Source organism: Vespa crabro, chromosome 12 (genome assembly GCF_910589235.1).
Source record: "Vespa crabro chromosome 12, iyVesCrab1.2, whole genome shotgun sequence".
In the NCBI taxonomy this organism is placed as follows: domain Eukaryota; kingdom Metazoa; phylum Arthropoda; class Insecta; order Hymenoptera; family Vespidae; genus Vespa; species Vespa crabro.
In genome coordinates this window covers 6413983-6429739 of record NC_060966.1, presented here as the reverse complement: position 1 = coordinate 6429739, position 15757 = coordinate 6413983, and the positions used below count along the sequence as shown (strand labels likewise).

Sequence of the window (15757 nt, the reverse complement as noted above, 5' to 3'; positions counted from 1 at the left end):
GGCCGGTATTTAATGAAAATTTATAAAAAAAAAAAAAAAAATAATGAATACATTTGTCCTTCATAATTTACATTATCCTCAAATAATCCATATTATTTATATCAATTAATCCATATTAATTGATCCATTGAGTTTTAAAAAAAATTTAATATATCGTATTAGGTAAATGATAAGCGATTTGAAAACGCCCGCTGATATGGCATAAAAAGTGAGGTTAGCCATGTTTTTCCCCTTCGACCAATTAAACTTTCTCTCGGTGTGAACACGTGCGTTTAACGTCTAAGAAGTTAGCTCTTATCGTCGAGCATTAGCTCTTGGGTCGCATACATAACCAAGATTTAAATCGATTTCGTCGTCTAACCCGTTTAGGTTAGAAAGATGGCGAAACTGAGACGCGCGGTTTGGGGTCTTTCGTCCAATTTTGCATCTAACCGATACTTTTCTCGTTTATTAACGTAAGTTAACGCGTACCTCTTTGATAATTAGATTTTTATTATGAAAAAAATTTCGTACTTGTCGAATTTTTGCGCAACGACATTTACACGATTTAAAATTGAAGAAGGAAGGTTCATAAATCATAAGTCGTTTCTTTAGTAATAAAGATTTCTTGTAAAATCTATTATGGTGATAAAGTTTGTCAAAAATCCACAGTGCACCATGGTGCAATATCCACACGACTTTGTCACTTAATGGATTCTCCTCGAATACTGCTGTTGACAACGAAAATGCATTGATTATCAGCGATAGTTGTGTGAAACGTCTAAAAGAAATAGCAAACGAGAATGCATGTTTGAGAGTTACCGTAGAAGGTGGAGGCTGTTCCGGATTTCAATATAAATTTGATTTGGATTCAAGCATACACGAAGACGATAAGTAGGAGTTAAGAATGTGTTATAGCCCACGACGACTGCTGAAAGTGTGACATAGATATATATTTTTGTTGCAGAATATTTCAAAAGGATGGTGCTAAGGTGATTATAGATTCGACGTCTTTAGAATATATAAAAGGGGCGACTGTAGAATATCATACAGAGTTAATACGTTCTGCATTTAGGATAATCAATAATCCTTTAGCAGAACAGGGATGTAGTTGCGGTGCTAGTTTTTCCATTAAAATGAATTAATTTTCTTTCGATATATTATTTTGTAGCTAGATAATGGTTAGGGATCTACCTTGTATGTATAACATAACTTATAAATCTCTGCAATTTCACGTACGACCTTATTCCCTCTCTCCATCTTAATTATTATTGTAAATATATTACGTATACGTAGCTATCCCACTGAACGAGAAACTTACGTGAAGGTACGTTGTAAGTGTAAGTTTATCTTTGTAGATAAAAAATTTAATAATGTATAAAGCGTACAACATAGGATTATTATTGTTTGTAAAATATTGAGATACTTGTGGAAACCGAAAGAGAAGTGTCTTGTCTTTGATATTCATATATTTCCTATCTAATACTTCATACATAATATTGTCAAAGAACATATTCAATGGTAATATTTTCTTTTGCTTTCATAAATAGCATAACACAAATCTGAGTATGAGGATAGTAAATGGCGTTGTTCATCTGGCATGAATTTCTTACATGCACACGCACACGCACACGCACAGGCACACATATTTATATACATAATTATAAATTGATCAATGAACACGATTATCGTGATTGTGAATATTATACTAATATTATCGATGGAATGCCTCTGATGTCGATGCTCGGGAACCAAGTATAAATCACTTTTGTTTTCCTTTTCTATTGTTCTGCAACGTAATAGGGAATGCGTTAAGAATATGATACGACAGAGCATTGAATATCATCCTTTTACCTTGTTTGCCAATTCAAATTTTAATTGTTGGATTTCCTCCGTCTGACAAATAAGCTTATCATTCATATTAGCAAGATGTTCGCTCATTGTACTGAGCTGCGCTTTATAATTTCCCTCTTGCGTCTCTTTATCCTTTTGCAGGCTATTACAATTGGAGAGGGCTTCCGAAAGTGCCAGCTCACATTTTTCTCTTTTCGACTCGCACGTATCTAAATGCGCGTGCATCACCTCGTCCTAAAACATAGGGTATTTATTTGTTTAATAAACGTTTATGCACCTCAACTAGAATATCAATATTAATAAGAGCTTAACAATATAATAATAACATTAGCAGCCATGGCCAAATTTTTAACATGACAAATGTGCTTTTCCATTATCAATTTGTTTATCTCATCAAGAAAGTACTCTCTTATTTTCGCTTCGCGAGCTTCTATTTCCTTGGGTAATGCAAATGGCGAGTGTAATTTTCCAATCTGCGAATAACCCAAGAAACATTAGACGATCGGTCATATGAGGATTCTGAAATAGAAAGAAAGAAAAGAAAACCATATTATTTATTTCCACGGGATTAAGGGATTCCCTTGCAACCGCTTTATTTGTTTCTTGCTCTTTTCGTTCGTACTCGTCGCATTTGATCTTAACGATGTGATATTGTGTTTTCCAATGGTGCAATTCTTTTTCTATGTCGTAAGATTTCGAGGGCTCGTAATAGCACCCTCTTTCGTCGGTTAATTTTGGAATTTTACCATCGTTAAAAGATTTGGACGATCTACGCGAGGGAGACGGGGATGAAACGGGAGAAGTATCTACTTGATTAGAAACTCCTGCTCCTCTTTGTTCGCACTCATATCCTTCCCTCTTGCCTTCCGTACTGGAGCACGATATAGTTTCTTCTTGCCTTTGCTTCTCATGAAGTTTCCTTTGTAAATCATTTCTCTCCGTCTCTAACTTGTCAATTTCTCTGCGATGCTGACAACATAATTCTACCTTAGATTTTTCAACGAGATCCAATTTATATTCCAACTCATATAATGCTTCCCTTAAACCTTCAATTTCATAATTCCTTTCCATTATTTCTATCATCCATTTGGCATTTTCAATTGCCTTCTTTTGAACTTCTTCATCCAAGATATGTTTCGACGAGGTAGCTACTTGAGTATTGTTATCCGATATCTTGCCTTTACCCTTCCTAGATTTGTTTTGTTCTTTATCCAGTTCTTCCTGCAATACAGTTATTCGTTTGGTCAACTGTTGATTGCGAAAAGTTAGACTATCTATTTCTTGCTCCGCTCTACGCAATTCTATCTCTTTCTCCTTTAATTGTTCTCGTATTTCCCCATTACGCGTTTGTTCATCGATCACAGCTTTTTTTAAAACGTTCGCCTGAGCACAAATCTGCAAATGAAGTACTTATTTTTGTTATCGTTCGAAAATAATACGTCGTACGTATCGTACGAGGTCCAAACTAACGGGTGCTAAACAAAAGTATTGGAATATATGTATTTACTCACTTTCGAATATTCCGTGGCCATCTTTTGATATTTCGTTTGCAATTGTCCGTCGACTCCCTCCATAACTTTGTTATTTGTCCACCGTCTTTGCACCTTCGGCGAATAGTTCACAAGTCTCTGCAGAGAGTAACGAACGGAAGCCAGACTGTGACCGCGTATCTTGACAGTTACGAAAGCTTACAGCAAGCTAGGAAACATGCAATAGCTTAAGGGAAAACGTCCCTCTTTTTCTCACTACCTCTCATATACATATATATATATATGTGTGTGTGTGTGTGTATATATATATATATATATATATATATATATATATATATATATATCGATTTTGATACTGAGAAGTGCAAGAGCATGATGCACCAAGATACGGCGCAAATCGGGAATGAGTCGATCACACTTTGGATGCATAAGGAATTCGATCGGTATTTTACCGACGGTAGGAAAGATTTATTCGGACGAAAAAGAAAGCCCACGTGGACTTGAAAAATTCACTTCTTTCGAACAATTGTTGGTAATATGGAACGCGATATGATCCAATAATAATGGATTTTTATCTTTAGAAAAGTTTGCCAAAAGTCTTTCTCGCTCGTTCACGTCTTTTTAACGATTACGTATGACTTTTGTCAGCTGTAATACTAGACAATACTAGCGGCCAATTTAAAAAGAAAAAATGCCATGTTTAATATCGTTCCTCCGAGTTAATGATATTCTTCATTTCGCCGATAGATAGCGTTGCCAAGAGGTCGCGTCGATCGGCACGATCATATGGAACGCGCGAACGCAAATATGGCGCCGGCCGGCCAATTTCTTCTAGTTGCGTCAACTTATCTGCAAGTTTTTCCTTTATAATTCAGGATTGGAAGAATAGTTTCGGAGAGCTCTCGGACGCAAAAACGCTCATTTCGTTTACGAAGGATCTCAAGGAGGTAATAGAAACAATATTGATATCAAAATATGTCTTTTTCTTTCAGTTTCCCCCTTTGTTTCTGCAATACTATCACGGCTATTCGATGAACAATTTTTCGATAGATAATCCTTTCGTTCTTCGTATTTTATATATGTAAAATATTTCGATGCGTTAGTCGATTAAAATAAATTATCATCTTTTGTTGCCCTTGTTTATTAATCGATTACAAAATCTATATACGTATATAATACGTATAAGCACGTTACGTCAGCATCTTGTGAAAATCGTAAACACGATTACAATGCGAAGTATTCGCTCTTTGTTCGTTTAACCTTACATTGAATTGAAGGAAATATAAATTCATATGTAATCGAAAAACATAGAATATATAATCCTGTTTATCAGTTATATCCGGAATTTCATCGACGAATGTACGTAAGAGGATGAACTGGAAAGTTCCCGATATAACAGGAATTGCGTGCATGATATATTTATTGAAGTCTTACGATTTATAACTTGGAAGATAAGCAGCTTTTATTGCTCTCGTTTTGTATCGTCCTTCGATTCTGTTATTCGCGTGTCAATACTTGGAGACTTCCGAAGACAAGTTTGATTGCTGATAAAGAAGATTGGTGATATGTATATACACGCGCGTGCACACACACACACACACATACGTACATACATATATATATATATATATATATATATATATATATATGGACAGAGAGAGAGAAGGAACGGGAAGACAGTCCATTGCACAGTTTGCAATTTTAATGCCGGTTATACAAGAGGGAACATTCTCCACCCTCCGAAGGCTCCTGCAAGCCTTTTCTGTCGACGAAAACGCTGAATTTACATTTTCGCTTTTGTGAAAGCCGCAGACACGCTGATGTCGCTTATTAAACATTCTAAAAGTCTGTTAGGAACGATGGTTTATATTCTCTCTCTCTCTCTCTCTGTTCTTCATCTTTGTCCAGGTTCATTGGTTTCTTACCAACCGATAAGATTTTTCTACACTTTCCGTATTTGATTCTATCTCTCCCCCTCTCTCTCTCTCTCTCTTTTTACTTGATTGCACATTTGTAGTAACATGTGCAAAGGCGTCATTCGTGTCTAATTACGTGCCCCATCTCTCCATCTCTCTCTCTCTCTCTTCGTTCTATTCTTTTCTTATCGGCCGTTGGTGTTTATGCGGAACGCGATACCGTCCTCCAAGTGAAATTATACGCGGAGCTAATTACATATTTAGGTATGCAGAAGGCGATTCGAGCGTGAGGTGGAAAACGAGCGACGACTGTTGAAACGAAGAGATTTTATAAGACGAACCGAGAGGAAGAGAGTCCTAACGTTCATTTAAACGTTCTTGCAAGCCTCGTTATTCGCCTATACCAAGTGAAAAATAATTTTCCTTTTGAATCAAAATTTAGTTTTGATTATTTTTTTTTTCTTTTCTTTTTGCAACAGGTTTTTATTTTTGTACTTTTTATTTGTAGCTTTTCGAAAAGAATGAATCATCGCTATTTCTTTTCCGAAACTATTTCCTCGTGACATTAGACGAGCTCATTAGTTCAAAGTTCGTTATCTTAATGCAAATACTTGCGAAGGTACATTCGTTTCCAGTCGAGCCGTTCATAGATTCTCTCGCAAACTATTTCGGCATTCGTGGTGGTCGTGTAATTTATGGTAAAACGATCTTGCGGTTAGTCTAGAAACGATCATTAGGTATGTATATATATATATATATATATCCAACGTTCTTCCAAATATTTCTAATATCTTCGCTATTGGATAAACGATTATATCTCGGACGTTTTGCGTGGGAGAAGTATGTTTCTATCTAGTATTATGATTTAATGGCGGACATTTAGGATCATAAAATTCAACCAACTTTCTTATCGATCGAATAAGATATTCTTAGGTTTCCGATAATTATTAAATCGTCTCTCGTATATGTATTTTTCTATCGTCGCGTTTAGAGACCGTATAACGTAACGTCATTCAAGTGCGACACGGTCGTGGTCCGATGGAAGTGAAAAAAAAAGGATCCTACGACGTCATCGAAGGCTATTTATCGTGCCTACCATCGAATTTCCGATGCGACAGAGATAGAGAGAGAGAGAGAGAGAGAGAGAGAGAGAGAGAGAGAGAGAGAGAGAGAGAGAGAGAGAGAGAAGAGTTTAGGGGGGAAAAAAACTAAACCGCTCTTAGCATCTTATCTCAGAATAATTTTCATCTCGTTGCGACAAAAAATTGAAGCAAACTACGTCCATTTCGATGGATATTCGTTCGAAATTAGTCGTGGCAATTGTCATCGAGGAGTCAAACCGAATGACGATCGCATGTTCGTACGCGGATCGTCTCTTTATTTCTATCTTTTTCTGATCGTCCCGCAATTACACTCGATCCCGCGTCTATTCGTATCTCTTTCTAGCTCGGGAAAGAAGGCTCGGCCGAGCGATCAAAGCTCTTGGTGCGGCCACGAGGAGCCTCGGTTGACGTCGATCGCTTCGATTTTCCGTCCTCGCAAGCTTCAATGAGCAGCTTTTTCTATGCTACCGTACGTTGTATGTCGTACGGGGCAGGGAAGCAAGCCTGTTTTCCCTTTTCATCGTGTGCTAGAGAGGAAGAGAGAAAGCTATCCTTTTCCTCTCCCTTCTGGGTTCGGTCCATCGTTAGGTACTCTCTAAAATTAGATCGACACTCGATCATCTATCTAATATTCTAGCCACAGGATTTTTTTTTAACCCGCTGCTTCGATCCCACGATCTCTCGTTTGTTCTTTTTTTTTTTTTTCTTTTTTTTTCTTTCCTATTTTTCTTGTTCGAGAGGAATTTTCAAATTTTCTACTCTACTCTATCGAATATAGTTAGGTGAACGACGATCGTCACCAGAGACCGTTCCAATTTTCTCGTCCGAGTCTACTCTCTTCTCGTTCGGCTCTTTCGTCGTCAGAGGCATAACTTCGTTCAAGGATACAATAAGCGAGGAGCATCATCGTGGAATGTAATTAAGCTAGCGACGCTGACGGAAGACGGCTAATGTCAAATTACAGGATGTCCTCCTGGGACTCTCTTTCTCTCCATCTCCCTTGTCTCCTCACCCTTTCATTCTCTCTATCGCTATCTCTCTCGCTCGTCGTTCGTCATACTGATATATTTGCCAACCGACCACAACTTGGAGGCCTCATCAGGCAATTCGGTTTCACTAATAAAGGTTATACTCGCATCGATTAATCGTCAAAACTAACCAATTTTTCTTAATGAATTTTCCCGTTTGAATGCTGCGATATGTTCTTTGTTAAACTATCAAACGTATCCTATTTTATTTTCTAAAATTCCGACCACCTTGAATCTCTCTTCTTCCTGAAATCGACTCGTTAAATCTCTCTTTCTCTCGAATACAATGAAAAGCGAGTGATATTTAATAGCGGTGGAACGAGTCGCAAACCGTTAAAGTCTCATTTCTCATGGCGATTTTTCAATTAAAACTCTATCATCTCGCAATACCGATCGCACGCGAGATATTCTTCGCGAAAGTGGTTCGCAACGATTGTCGATAATGCGATGACGCATTTCCATTCGCGTGTGTCTGTCTAGATGGTGTGCGACGTGAAACAGAATGCACGAATATTTCCTTCGAAATAGAACGACGAACGAGATTCTATCTAAGAGCTTTCTTCTTGCTCACCCAGTATACACGAGCAACCCGGTTGCTATTATTCGAATAGAAATGTAAGCGTAATAGGTTTGTCCTTACGAGCGAGAGGAAGTACGTAGTTAAACGTTGCATAAAGTCACGCGCTTGTAGGACCGATTGCGCGTTTCGCTCGTCCTTCCTGTAGATTGCGACGATGGGATAAGCAAAGCAGGACTTTTAGCAACGATTCGCCGAGGGCTTCTGAATTATAGCGGTCTCGTTCGAAAGTTCAAACAATACGGGATAGGAACGTTTAGACTATGCGTTTTTGCTCTTTCATATGTGAAGCCGCGAATGAGAACGACGAGCGCAGACGTAAAGGAGGGACTATTGCCAAACTTTTGAGATATAGGAATACTTGTTTTTTGCAAAAAGCGGGCGCACGTGCCTCTCTCTCTCTCTCTCTCTCTCTCTCTCTCTCTGCCGTTGTAAAAGGCAAAGTATTCGCGGCGTTGCGATTTTGAAATATGCGCGTACATACGTCGTATGAAATATGTGGGTGCCATTGAATACTGAATTACGTTTGTCCGGAATATTAATTATTTTCCTAATTAAATTTTATAGATATGTAAAATGTTTAGTACGGTAGATTATCTTGGAACGATTGATATTTCGCGTAGAAACGATTAATCGTGCCGCTTAATCGTTCGTTATACGGTTCGGTAGCGAAAGGTCGACGACAAGGTGAAACCCTTGGTAACTTGACCCGTCGTTAAAGCCACCGGCTCTCTCTACTCATCTCTATTTATTTTCTCTTATTTATCTTTTCGTTGTTTTCCAAAGCTTTGGTTACCGACTAGATGAGTAAATATGCACCATGGGAGAGAGAGAGAGAGAGAGAGAGAGAGAGAGAGAAACAAACTTTTCTCCGTCTTTCTCTCTCTCTCTCTTCATTGTCTCCTTTCGCGTCTCCCCCATTGTTTTATTCCAGCTCCAGAAGAGAAACCTTCGCATGACGAGCTTGAATTCAGATGTATCCGTTGTCTGTCACGCTTTGCGTTGTCTTCCTAAAACCCCAACACGTCGTCGTGTTTCAACGAGGAAGGCATTAGTCTTTACGTCATGTAAACGTCATATTTAAGCGAATATCGCGATACATTCCTCATTTCTTTTTATTCCTTCCGAAGCTTATGAGGGATTTTTTTTCGACAAAATAGGAGTTCGGTAGAGTTCGATGCGCGTTGACGACGAAACTTTTTGCGATAATATCATGACTCGACGTTTTTTTTCTTCTTTTTTCTTTTTTTTCTTTTTTTTTTTTTCGAAAGGTAAGTTTCGGCTTGCAATGTAAGAGGAGAAAAGAAAAGAGATTGATAGTCATTCGATTCGATCAAAGATCCGACCTAGCGATACCTTCCGAATCACGGTGAGACGTTCCAAGGAGAGCGATCCAATTTGCGGAAAACAATTTGCAGGCGGATTCGATGGCGACAACCCACTCTTCGATTACACCCTACGCGTCGTCGTAGGGCTTCTCGAGGGCCGACCCACGTAATTGACCAAAGTTTCCTACCCTGCGCAATGCCTGCGGTATACTCGTATCACGGATCAGAAGATTAATTTCCTGAGGTTCGCCGGGACTTTTATGGCGGTCGCCGCCACCTAGCAGCCATTCTTAATCAGGCTCCAATTTCAGTCTTCGATTTATCGATAGCTTATCGTCTTCGACGATAGGCAACTCTTTTAAAGCAAAATAGTTAACGAGACGCGTCAACGAATTTCGCCTCTCGGAGATAAAGGAGAATATAAGAAGAGATAGAAAATAAAGTGCGCTTTATCGGGTATATAATAATTTTTCGAAATCAGAAAAAGGATTTGCATTTTTCGCGATGTACCACGCGATGTAACACGAAGAAATAGATCGAAAGAGGGAGACTCGTTCGAGCGTACCGTCTCGAAATAACAAACGACGTAGCTAGTATTCGAATCCTGAGGGCGCGTTACCGTTCACCGAACACGCAGACATTTGTTCTTGTACGACGTTCTCTCGGGTATCTCGAGAGTAGGATCTGCGAGGATCGATCCTTGGATCCACGCGAAACTGTGAGTTACGATCATGTCCGCTACGAATATCTCGAATCTCATACTCTCGTTATTTTCCGAATATTTACACGTTGACAAGTTAAAGCTTTGAGGGATTATGTATTATTACGAAAATGGCCAATGGATTTTATCGCTTACGTATTATACGGGAAATTTTGACGCGACACCGAAAAGCGCTCCGTTCAAAGCTGACCGATTATTCCGATAAAAAGCGAAAAGGCTCCTTCATTTATCTTTTAGCAAGTTCGAAGCGGCCCGAGCCTAGTGCGAGAAACGGTCCTCGTACTTTTGCGGTAAGAACGAAATTACGAATAATACGAGTTTACGTGGCTCTGTGTGTGTGTACACACACACATATATATATATATATATATATATATGTATACCCACGTAATATGTATACAGTGTATATACGGTTTTGCCCGCTAAACGAATGAAAGTTTTCATCTCTTGGGAGCAGGTGTCTCCTTTTGTCCATTCTTCGAAAAACTTCCGGCAAGTTTCTTGAATTAAAATCCTCATAGAGTTTATGAATTTCTTCTATCGTTTTTCCCTTAGGACTTCGCTAGACTACCGTACACGTATTTGGCTTTGTTAACGACTGTAGAGGATATTAATTAATTAGGAGATCGGTGGGAGGAAGCGAGCTCACGTCGACCAATTATAATTAATTGAATCTACGCGTTCCGCTACAGTGCCACGGCTACAATACTACCGATAGTATTTAAATTTTGAAATTTGATTTCGCGATATTGTCCGCATATTAGCGAAATCGACGCATGTGCATGTATAGATTCTCCCTCGTATATCGTTAACGAAAGGACATTGTTGACGACGGAAGAAGTTTCGACGGGAATAGGTCTGATGATACGTAGGGACGTTTCGCCGGAGGGCAGAAATCTAATCGATATATCGAACGAGGAAGATCGCCGATACCCTCGAATATTTAATGTTTAACGTAATAATTTATCGAGCGTAGACGCGAGAGGAGGCTCCCTTTTGGAAGCTGGCTCTTTCATAAAAATTCCATGGCCGTTGGAAAAACTCAAAATAAAAGTGGGAGCGAGCTCGAAAATGCGCGTCGATGAAGGGAGGAATCTGTGGACGAGAAGGAAGGGAAACGAAGGGTAAAAGACAAAGAAGAGAAAAGGGCAAGAGATTTTTATTAAAAAATCATCCTCATTCGCTGGCCATATCGTTAACATATTGCTCGTTTGCACATTTTCCTAATAGAATTTTCGACACTTGGAATTCGCTTCCTCCCGATGCGATTTTATTGTTTGGAGAGACGTTCGTATGACAAACGATTCTGCCGCGGTTCGCCTGTTTGCGAGCTTTATCTCCGCCCCTTTCGTGTTCGCCGTCGAGCGATGAGAAAAAAAATGGCAGAAAGAAAATTTATACGAGCCATGCCCACCGCTACCGTCGCCACCACCACCAGCAGCGTCTTCCTCCTCCTCGAGGAGGCTGCTGCTGCTTTTGTCACGAAGGGTGAACTCTTCTTCCTCTTGATTTATACCGAGAGGAGGAGGGGACCGATGATGACGGTGATTTTTGACGAACCCGAGTTAACCGATGACTCCAACTCCCTCCTTTTTCTCTTCCACTTCTTTTTTCTTCTCTTTTCTTCTCTTTATCAGCAAATCTATAACAATTCCTTCGCGTCGCCCTTCGTTATTCCCCTTCTTTTCTTTTTCTTTTCTCATCCCTTTTGAAGCTTTCACTCGCTCAAGTCTATTTGCAGTTTAGTAAATCCGCGATACAATAGGCTCCGTGGCTTAATCTGGCTCGTGACTAATCCATCGCGGAAACTTGGCCCGACTTGGCAAACTTTGCCTTTCTCTGTCTCGCCAAGACGTATGGACGTACGTTTATAGATAGTTTACGTAAATGGTAATGTCGCTATGCGTGCCTCGCCAAACTTTCAACAGGATTTCCTTCCAATCGTATTAATTATTTGTCTACGTAAGAACGAAGATAACCTACGTTTTAAAATTGTCTCTTCGTTTACCATATATTTTGTCTTTTTTCTTAAGTTTTTTAAACCGATACGATCGCCGAACCTCGCGACGGCGCGACGACGACGTCCTTTCGATTCGCTTTCGAGGACTCTTAAGACTTGGTGAAAATAAAGGGACTGCATCGAAAGCGCTGAGCGGTGAATTCTTCGAGCAGTAAACGCCATTTCAGGGGTTCAAAGTGCTCGAGATCACGGAGGGCTTCGTCCTATCTACCCTCATACTCTTTCTCTCTCCCCTCTCCTTTATTTCTTTCACTCCGAGGAACGTCATTTGGATCCCCCTCGGGGGTGACAGTTCTCCTTTGAAAAGGAGGATAATGAAATCTGCGGCTGGCTTCGCGCGATGGGACATAATCGTCTCGCGTTGTACGCTAGATTTCGCTGTAACGCGCATTGAATCGGCTTCTGTAATAGAATTTTATCATCATTAGCGTGTTAGTTTACCGAGTAAGAATTTTAGCTAGATACCTGTTCTCTTTGGAAGAAAATACCTTCAAAGTTTATTTATTATCTAGGAAAGATGGATGCATCCTTGCAAGATATAAAAAGGTAACATCTCGAAATGTCGGTTTCCGAAAAAGAGGATCAATCTTATATAATAAGGATGATAAAAAGGATAGAGAAAGGTTTCTTTTTCGATCTCTCAACGATTTATCGATTCGTGGCCGAGAAAGTTGTTTTTAAATTGAAACATAATAGACGGATGGGGAAGGGTGAAAGGAAAGGATCTGTGCTATCTTTCCGCTCTAACGCGTTCATTCGTAGAAAGGAGGAGAAATTCACCTTCGAGATATTGTGTACGAGGGGGAAGAGAGGCGGAAGAGGAGACTATTTAGCCTAACGAGAATATAATCGATGATTTACAGTCCCGTGGCTTAATCACGCGAGAAGATAAAACCTAACGCTTTATCTTCTCTCTTCTCCTCGGTAGCTCGTAGAAGAAACGGAACGAAATCTCACCCTCCAACCGACTGACTCTAATCAACCCTCTTTATTCCCTTTTTGTCTTCAATGAAAGCTAACCTAACCGAATCTTTAGCTTAACCTCGTATAAAAGTTTAAGTTGCAATAAGTCGTCGCGGATACGTACTCTTCGATTCGTTCTTCTTTAACGTTTATTATTCGATAAACTAGGCTAGATGTGTTCTTAGGAATATCGTTAGATACTTTGCCGATCATCTTCCATCGGTGGATGTCTAGAGGATCTGGGATGGTGGTGATGATGCTGGGGGGAGCGGGAGCGGGAGCGGGAGGGGGAGAGAATACCCAAGTTGGAACATCGCCAGGAACAAATAACCTATGTCCGCATGACAGCGCGTCGCTTTGTAATGCGAGTGATTTTCGGATCTCCTGAACATTGTGTTCGTCCACCTACAACGCCGACGCCGCTCTCTCTCTCTCTCTCTCTCTCTCTCTCTCTATGTGATTGAGATTGGAGGCGCACCCTCGAAATGCATTGCGTATCGCGTGCTGCGTCTCTCTCTCTCTCTCTGTTCTCTCGTGTGATGCATCGGTTCGAGTTTACAAACAAATATCGTTCAATGCGAACACGCGTGGAACCTGTTATCTTTACACGCTTCCACGAAGCTTCCTTCCTTTTTAACGGCCCAGCGATAACAAAAACGTAGAGAGATCGAATGTTAGAAATATCTGTAATTTTTGATTATTCGCGAAATCTGCGTCGACGATCGAGTCGTTATCTCGTTTAAGATTAAGTATACCTTCGTTAAAGAGAATTGGTAAATTGATTAGAACGAAAGGGAAAGCAAAGACTTTCGATATCGTTAACGGGAAAATGCGAATCGTGCCTAATCTTTGAAAGACAGAGAGAGAGAGAGAGAGAGAGAGAGGGTACGGCTCACGAAGTACAAACAGCGTAAGATTCGTAGTCTTCCTTCTTACGCGAAGAAGAAAGAAGGAGAAGATAAAAAGAAAAAAAGAAGAAAAGAAGTACGAGAGACGCGGCGCGTCGCGTCCCATTGAATAGCTCCGTAAAACCGACCGTAAAAATCGTTCGCCGTTCACCATTTCTCCCTTCTGGCACCTCTACCCCTCTTCTTTGCATCGACGCTTCATTGAAGGTTTTATGCACGAGACCGGAGCTTCTTTACGGTGCCGCGAGTTTTATGAGATGCATGTATGTATACACACATGCGCCCCCACACACACGCACACACACACACACACACACACGGATAGCCGATATCAAAGAGGGAGAAATAGAAAAACGAAAGCAATGGAAGGGCTTTCTCGCGCCTACGGCTTCCTAGAGAGCTTCGTGAATATCACTCGAGATATCTACGTACGCGTGGAGCTTCGTTAGTCGACGAGAGAAAAGATTCGACGTTTTTTTCGATAAAAATCCTAAGGAGAGAGGTAGCCTTCTATTTTTTTTTCTTTTTTTCTTTCTGTTATTTATAATTTTTAGTCGATGGGAAAGGTGGACGTTTATAAATAAGGGTGGACAGATTATTGGAATTTTGTTTGGAATGTTTCTCGATAGAATCGTCTTAATCTTCTTGTGTAAGAACGATAGAGATGAATATGTAGACATTCATAGGATTTCTCGTGCGTTGATTCGTAGGCGAACGCTCGACGATTCGCGGATTATCCGACTCCTGTCGTATCCATTATGTATGCATCAACTAGTCGAGTGGATATAGGCATCTACTGATTATGGATTAGCTTGCCAGTTGGGTCGCAGTCAGTTAGAGAGATAACTGGTGGTGCAAGCGGATACCTACTATGCAATATCTAAGAGGAGGCCGTATAATCGAAGCCTGAGGTTCGGTCCTTAGAAATCAACTTTTAATAAATAATGTCTATATCTAAGCGTGGCTCGTTTTAATTCGTTGTCGTTGTTGCTTCTTTCTTTTTTCTTTTCTTTTAATTCTATTTACATCGAAAGATCGCCACTTAAATGCGTTGAATATATCGATATTATTAAAGGACGATGCAAGTATTTAATAAATTGGATGGTCTCGTTCATCGGCAAATATTTAAATCGAGGTGAATCGAGGTGTTTCATTCGGAAGCGATATAAAATATCGAGCGATTGGTACTCGGAGAAATTGTTGCAGCAATCAGCCAACACCGCGTACGAAGAGAATGGATCCTTTCGGTTCTCGGGGGGCAAGAGAAAACAAAAACAAGAAAAAAAAGAAAAGAAAAAAAATCAATCGTAAGGGTAAGCTTATCGAGGCGAACGAACGGGAAAGGATTTTCGTCGGGTTAGGAGTTTGATTTTTTTTTAATATATTTTTTTTCTTCCCTCGCGAGCAAGTACGTACGTAGATATCCGTGCCAACAAGTATAAGGTGACGTTAATTAAGCCCTGCTAAAGCGAGTAAAATCGATGTGTGCGCTTTAAAGCGGCCTTTCTTCTCGCCCGGAAAATAATTGGCAGCATTCTTTTTTCATTAAAATAGGCGTAGGTACGTAGCTCGGCCATGCGCCTGCGCGGAACAACGAGAGGGTTTTAAAAAGCTGCTTAAATAATTCACGAGCTTGCGAGCTGACGGCGCTTCTCTTCTCCTTCGAAGCTTTTACTTAAAAATTATTAAACGAGCGAAGGCGACCACGAAGCGAATCGATCCCCCCGCCAAAGTGGATTATTTTATGCCGGCCGCGTTCGAGTCGTTCCGTGTTGTTGCTCGAGACAAAGCTGAGCAAGAGAAAAAGAGAGGAACGATCTTACGTCCTGAAATAAGCAAATGTTCCATGGAAAAGTTTGACAAATTTCAA

General features: G+C 40.1%; 3 protein-coding genes across 5 annotated transcripts in view; 2 read left to right on the top strand and 1 right to left on the bottom strand.

The window, feature by feature from the left end:
• The first annotated feature begins 117 nt into the window (after positions 1 to 117).
• Positions 118 to 1420, top strand: LOC124428464 (iron-sulfur cluster assembly 2 homolog, mitochondrial). Its single transcript, XM_046972518.1, has 3 exons — positions 118 to 455; positions 652 to 873; positions 947 to 1420. Exons 1-3 carry the CDS (start codon positions 379 to 381, stop codon positions 1122 to 1124), a joined length of 477 nt encoding a protein of 158 aa, XP_046828474.1. The 5' UTR covers positions 118 to 378; the 3' UTR covers positions 1125 to 1420.
• Positions 1421 to 1430: 10 nt separating this feature from the next.
• LOC124428453 (protein phosphatase 1 regulatory subunit 21) lies at positions 1431 to 3593 on the bottom strand. 2 transcript variants are annotated; one of them, XM_046972485.1, is made up of 5 exons: positions 3345 to 3592; positions 2380 to 3228; positions 2160 to 2306; positions 1834 to 2067; positions 1431 to 1768 (listed from the first exon to the last, which is right to left on the bottom strand). In XM_046972485.1, exons 1-5 carry the CDS (start codon positions 3405 to 3407, stop codon positions 1742 to 1744), a joined length of 1320 nt encoding a protein of 439 aa, XP_046828441.1. In that variant the 5' UTR covers positions 3408 to 3592; the 3' UTR covers positions 1431 to 1741. The 2 variants fall into 2 exon arrangements, with proteins under 2 accessions (XP_046828441.1, XP_046828442.1); XM_046972486.1 differs by lacking the exon at positions 1431 to 1768 and having other exon boundaries at positions 2146 to 2306; positions 3345 to 3593.
• A 532-nt stretch (positions 3594 to 4125) lies between these two features.
• LOC124428455 (RNA-binding protein Musashi homolog 2) overlaps positions 4126 to 15757 on the top strand; it is a 94190-nt gene continuing 82558 nt past the window's right edge. Inside the window, exon 1 of one of the 2 annotated variants that reach the window (XM_046972493.1) lies at positions 4126 to 4270. The gene's annotated coding sequence lies outside the window, so the exon portion shown is untranslated. The remainder of the gene's footprint in view (positions 4271 to 15757) is intronic. The other variant, XM_046972495.1, reaches the window with a different exon arrangement.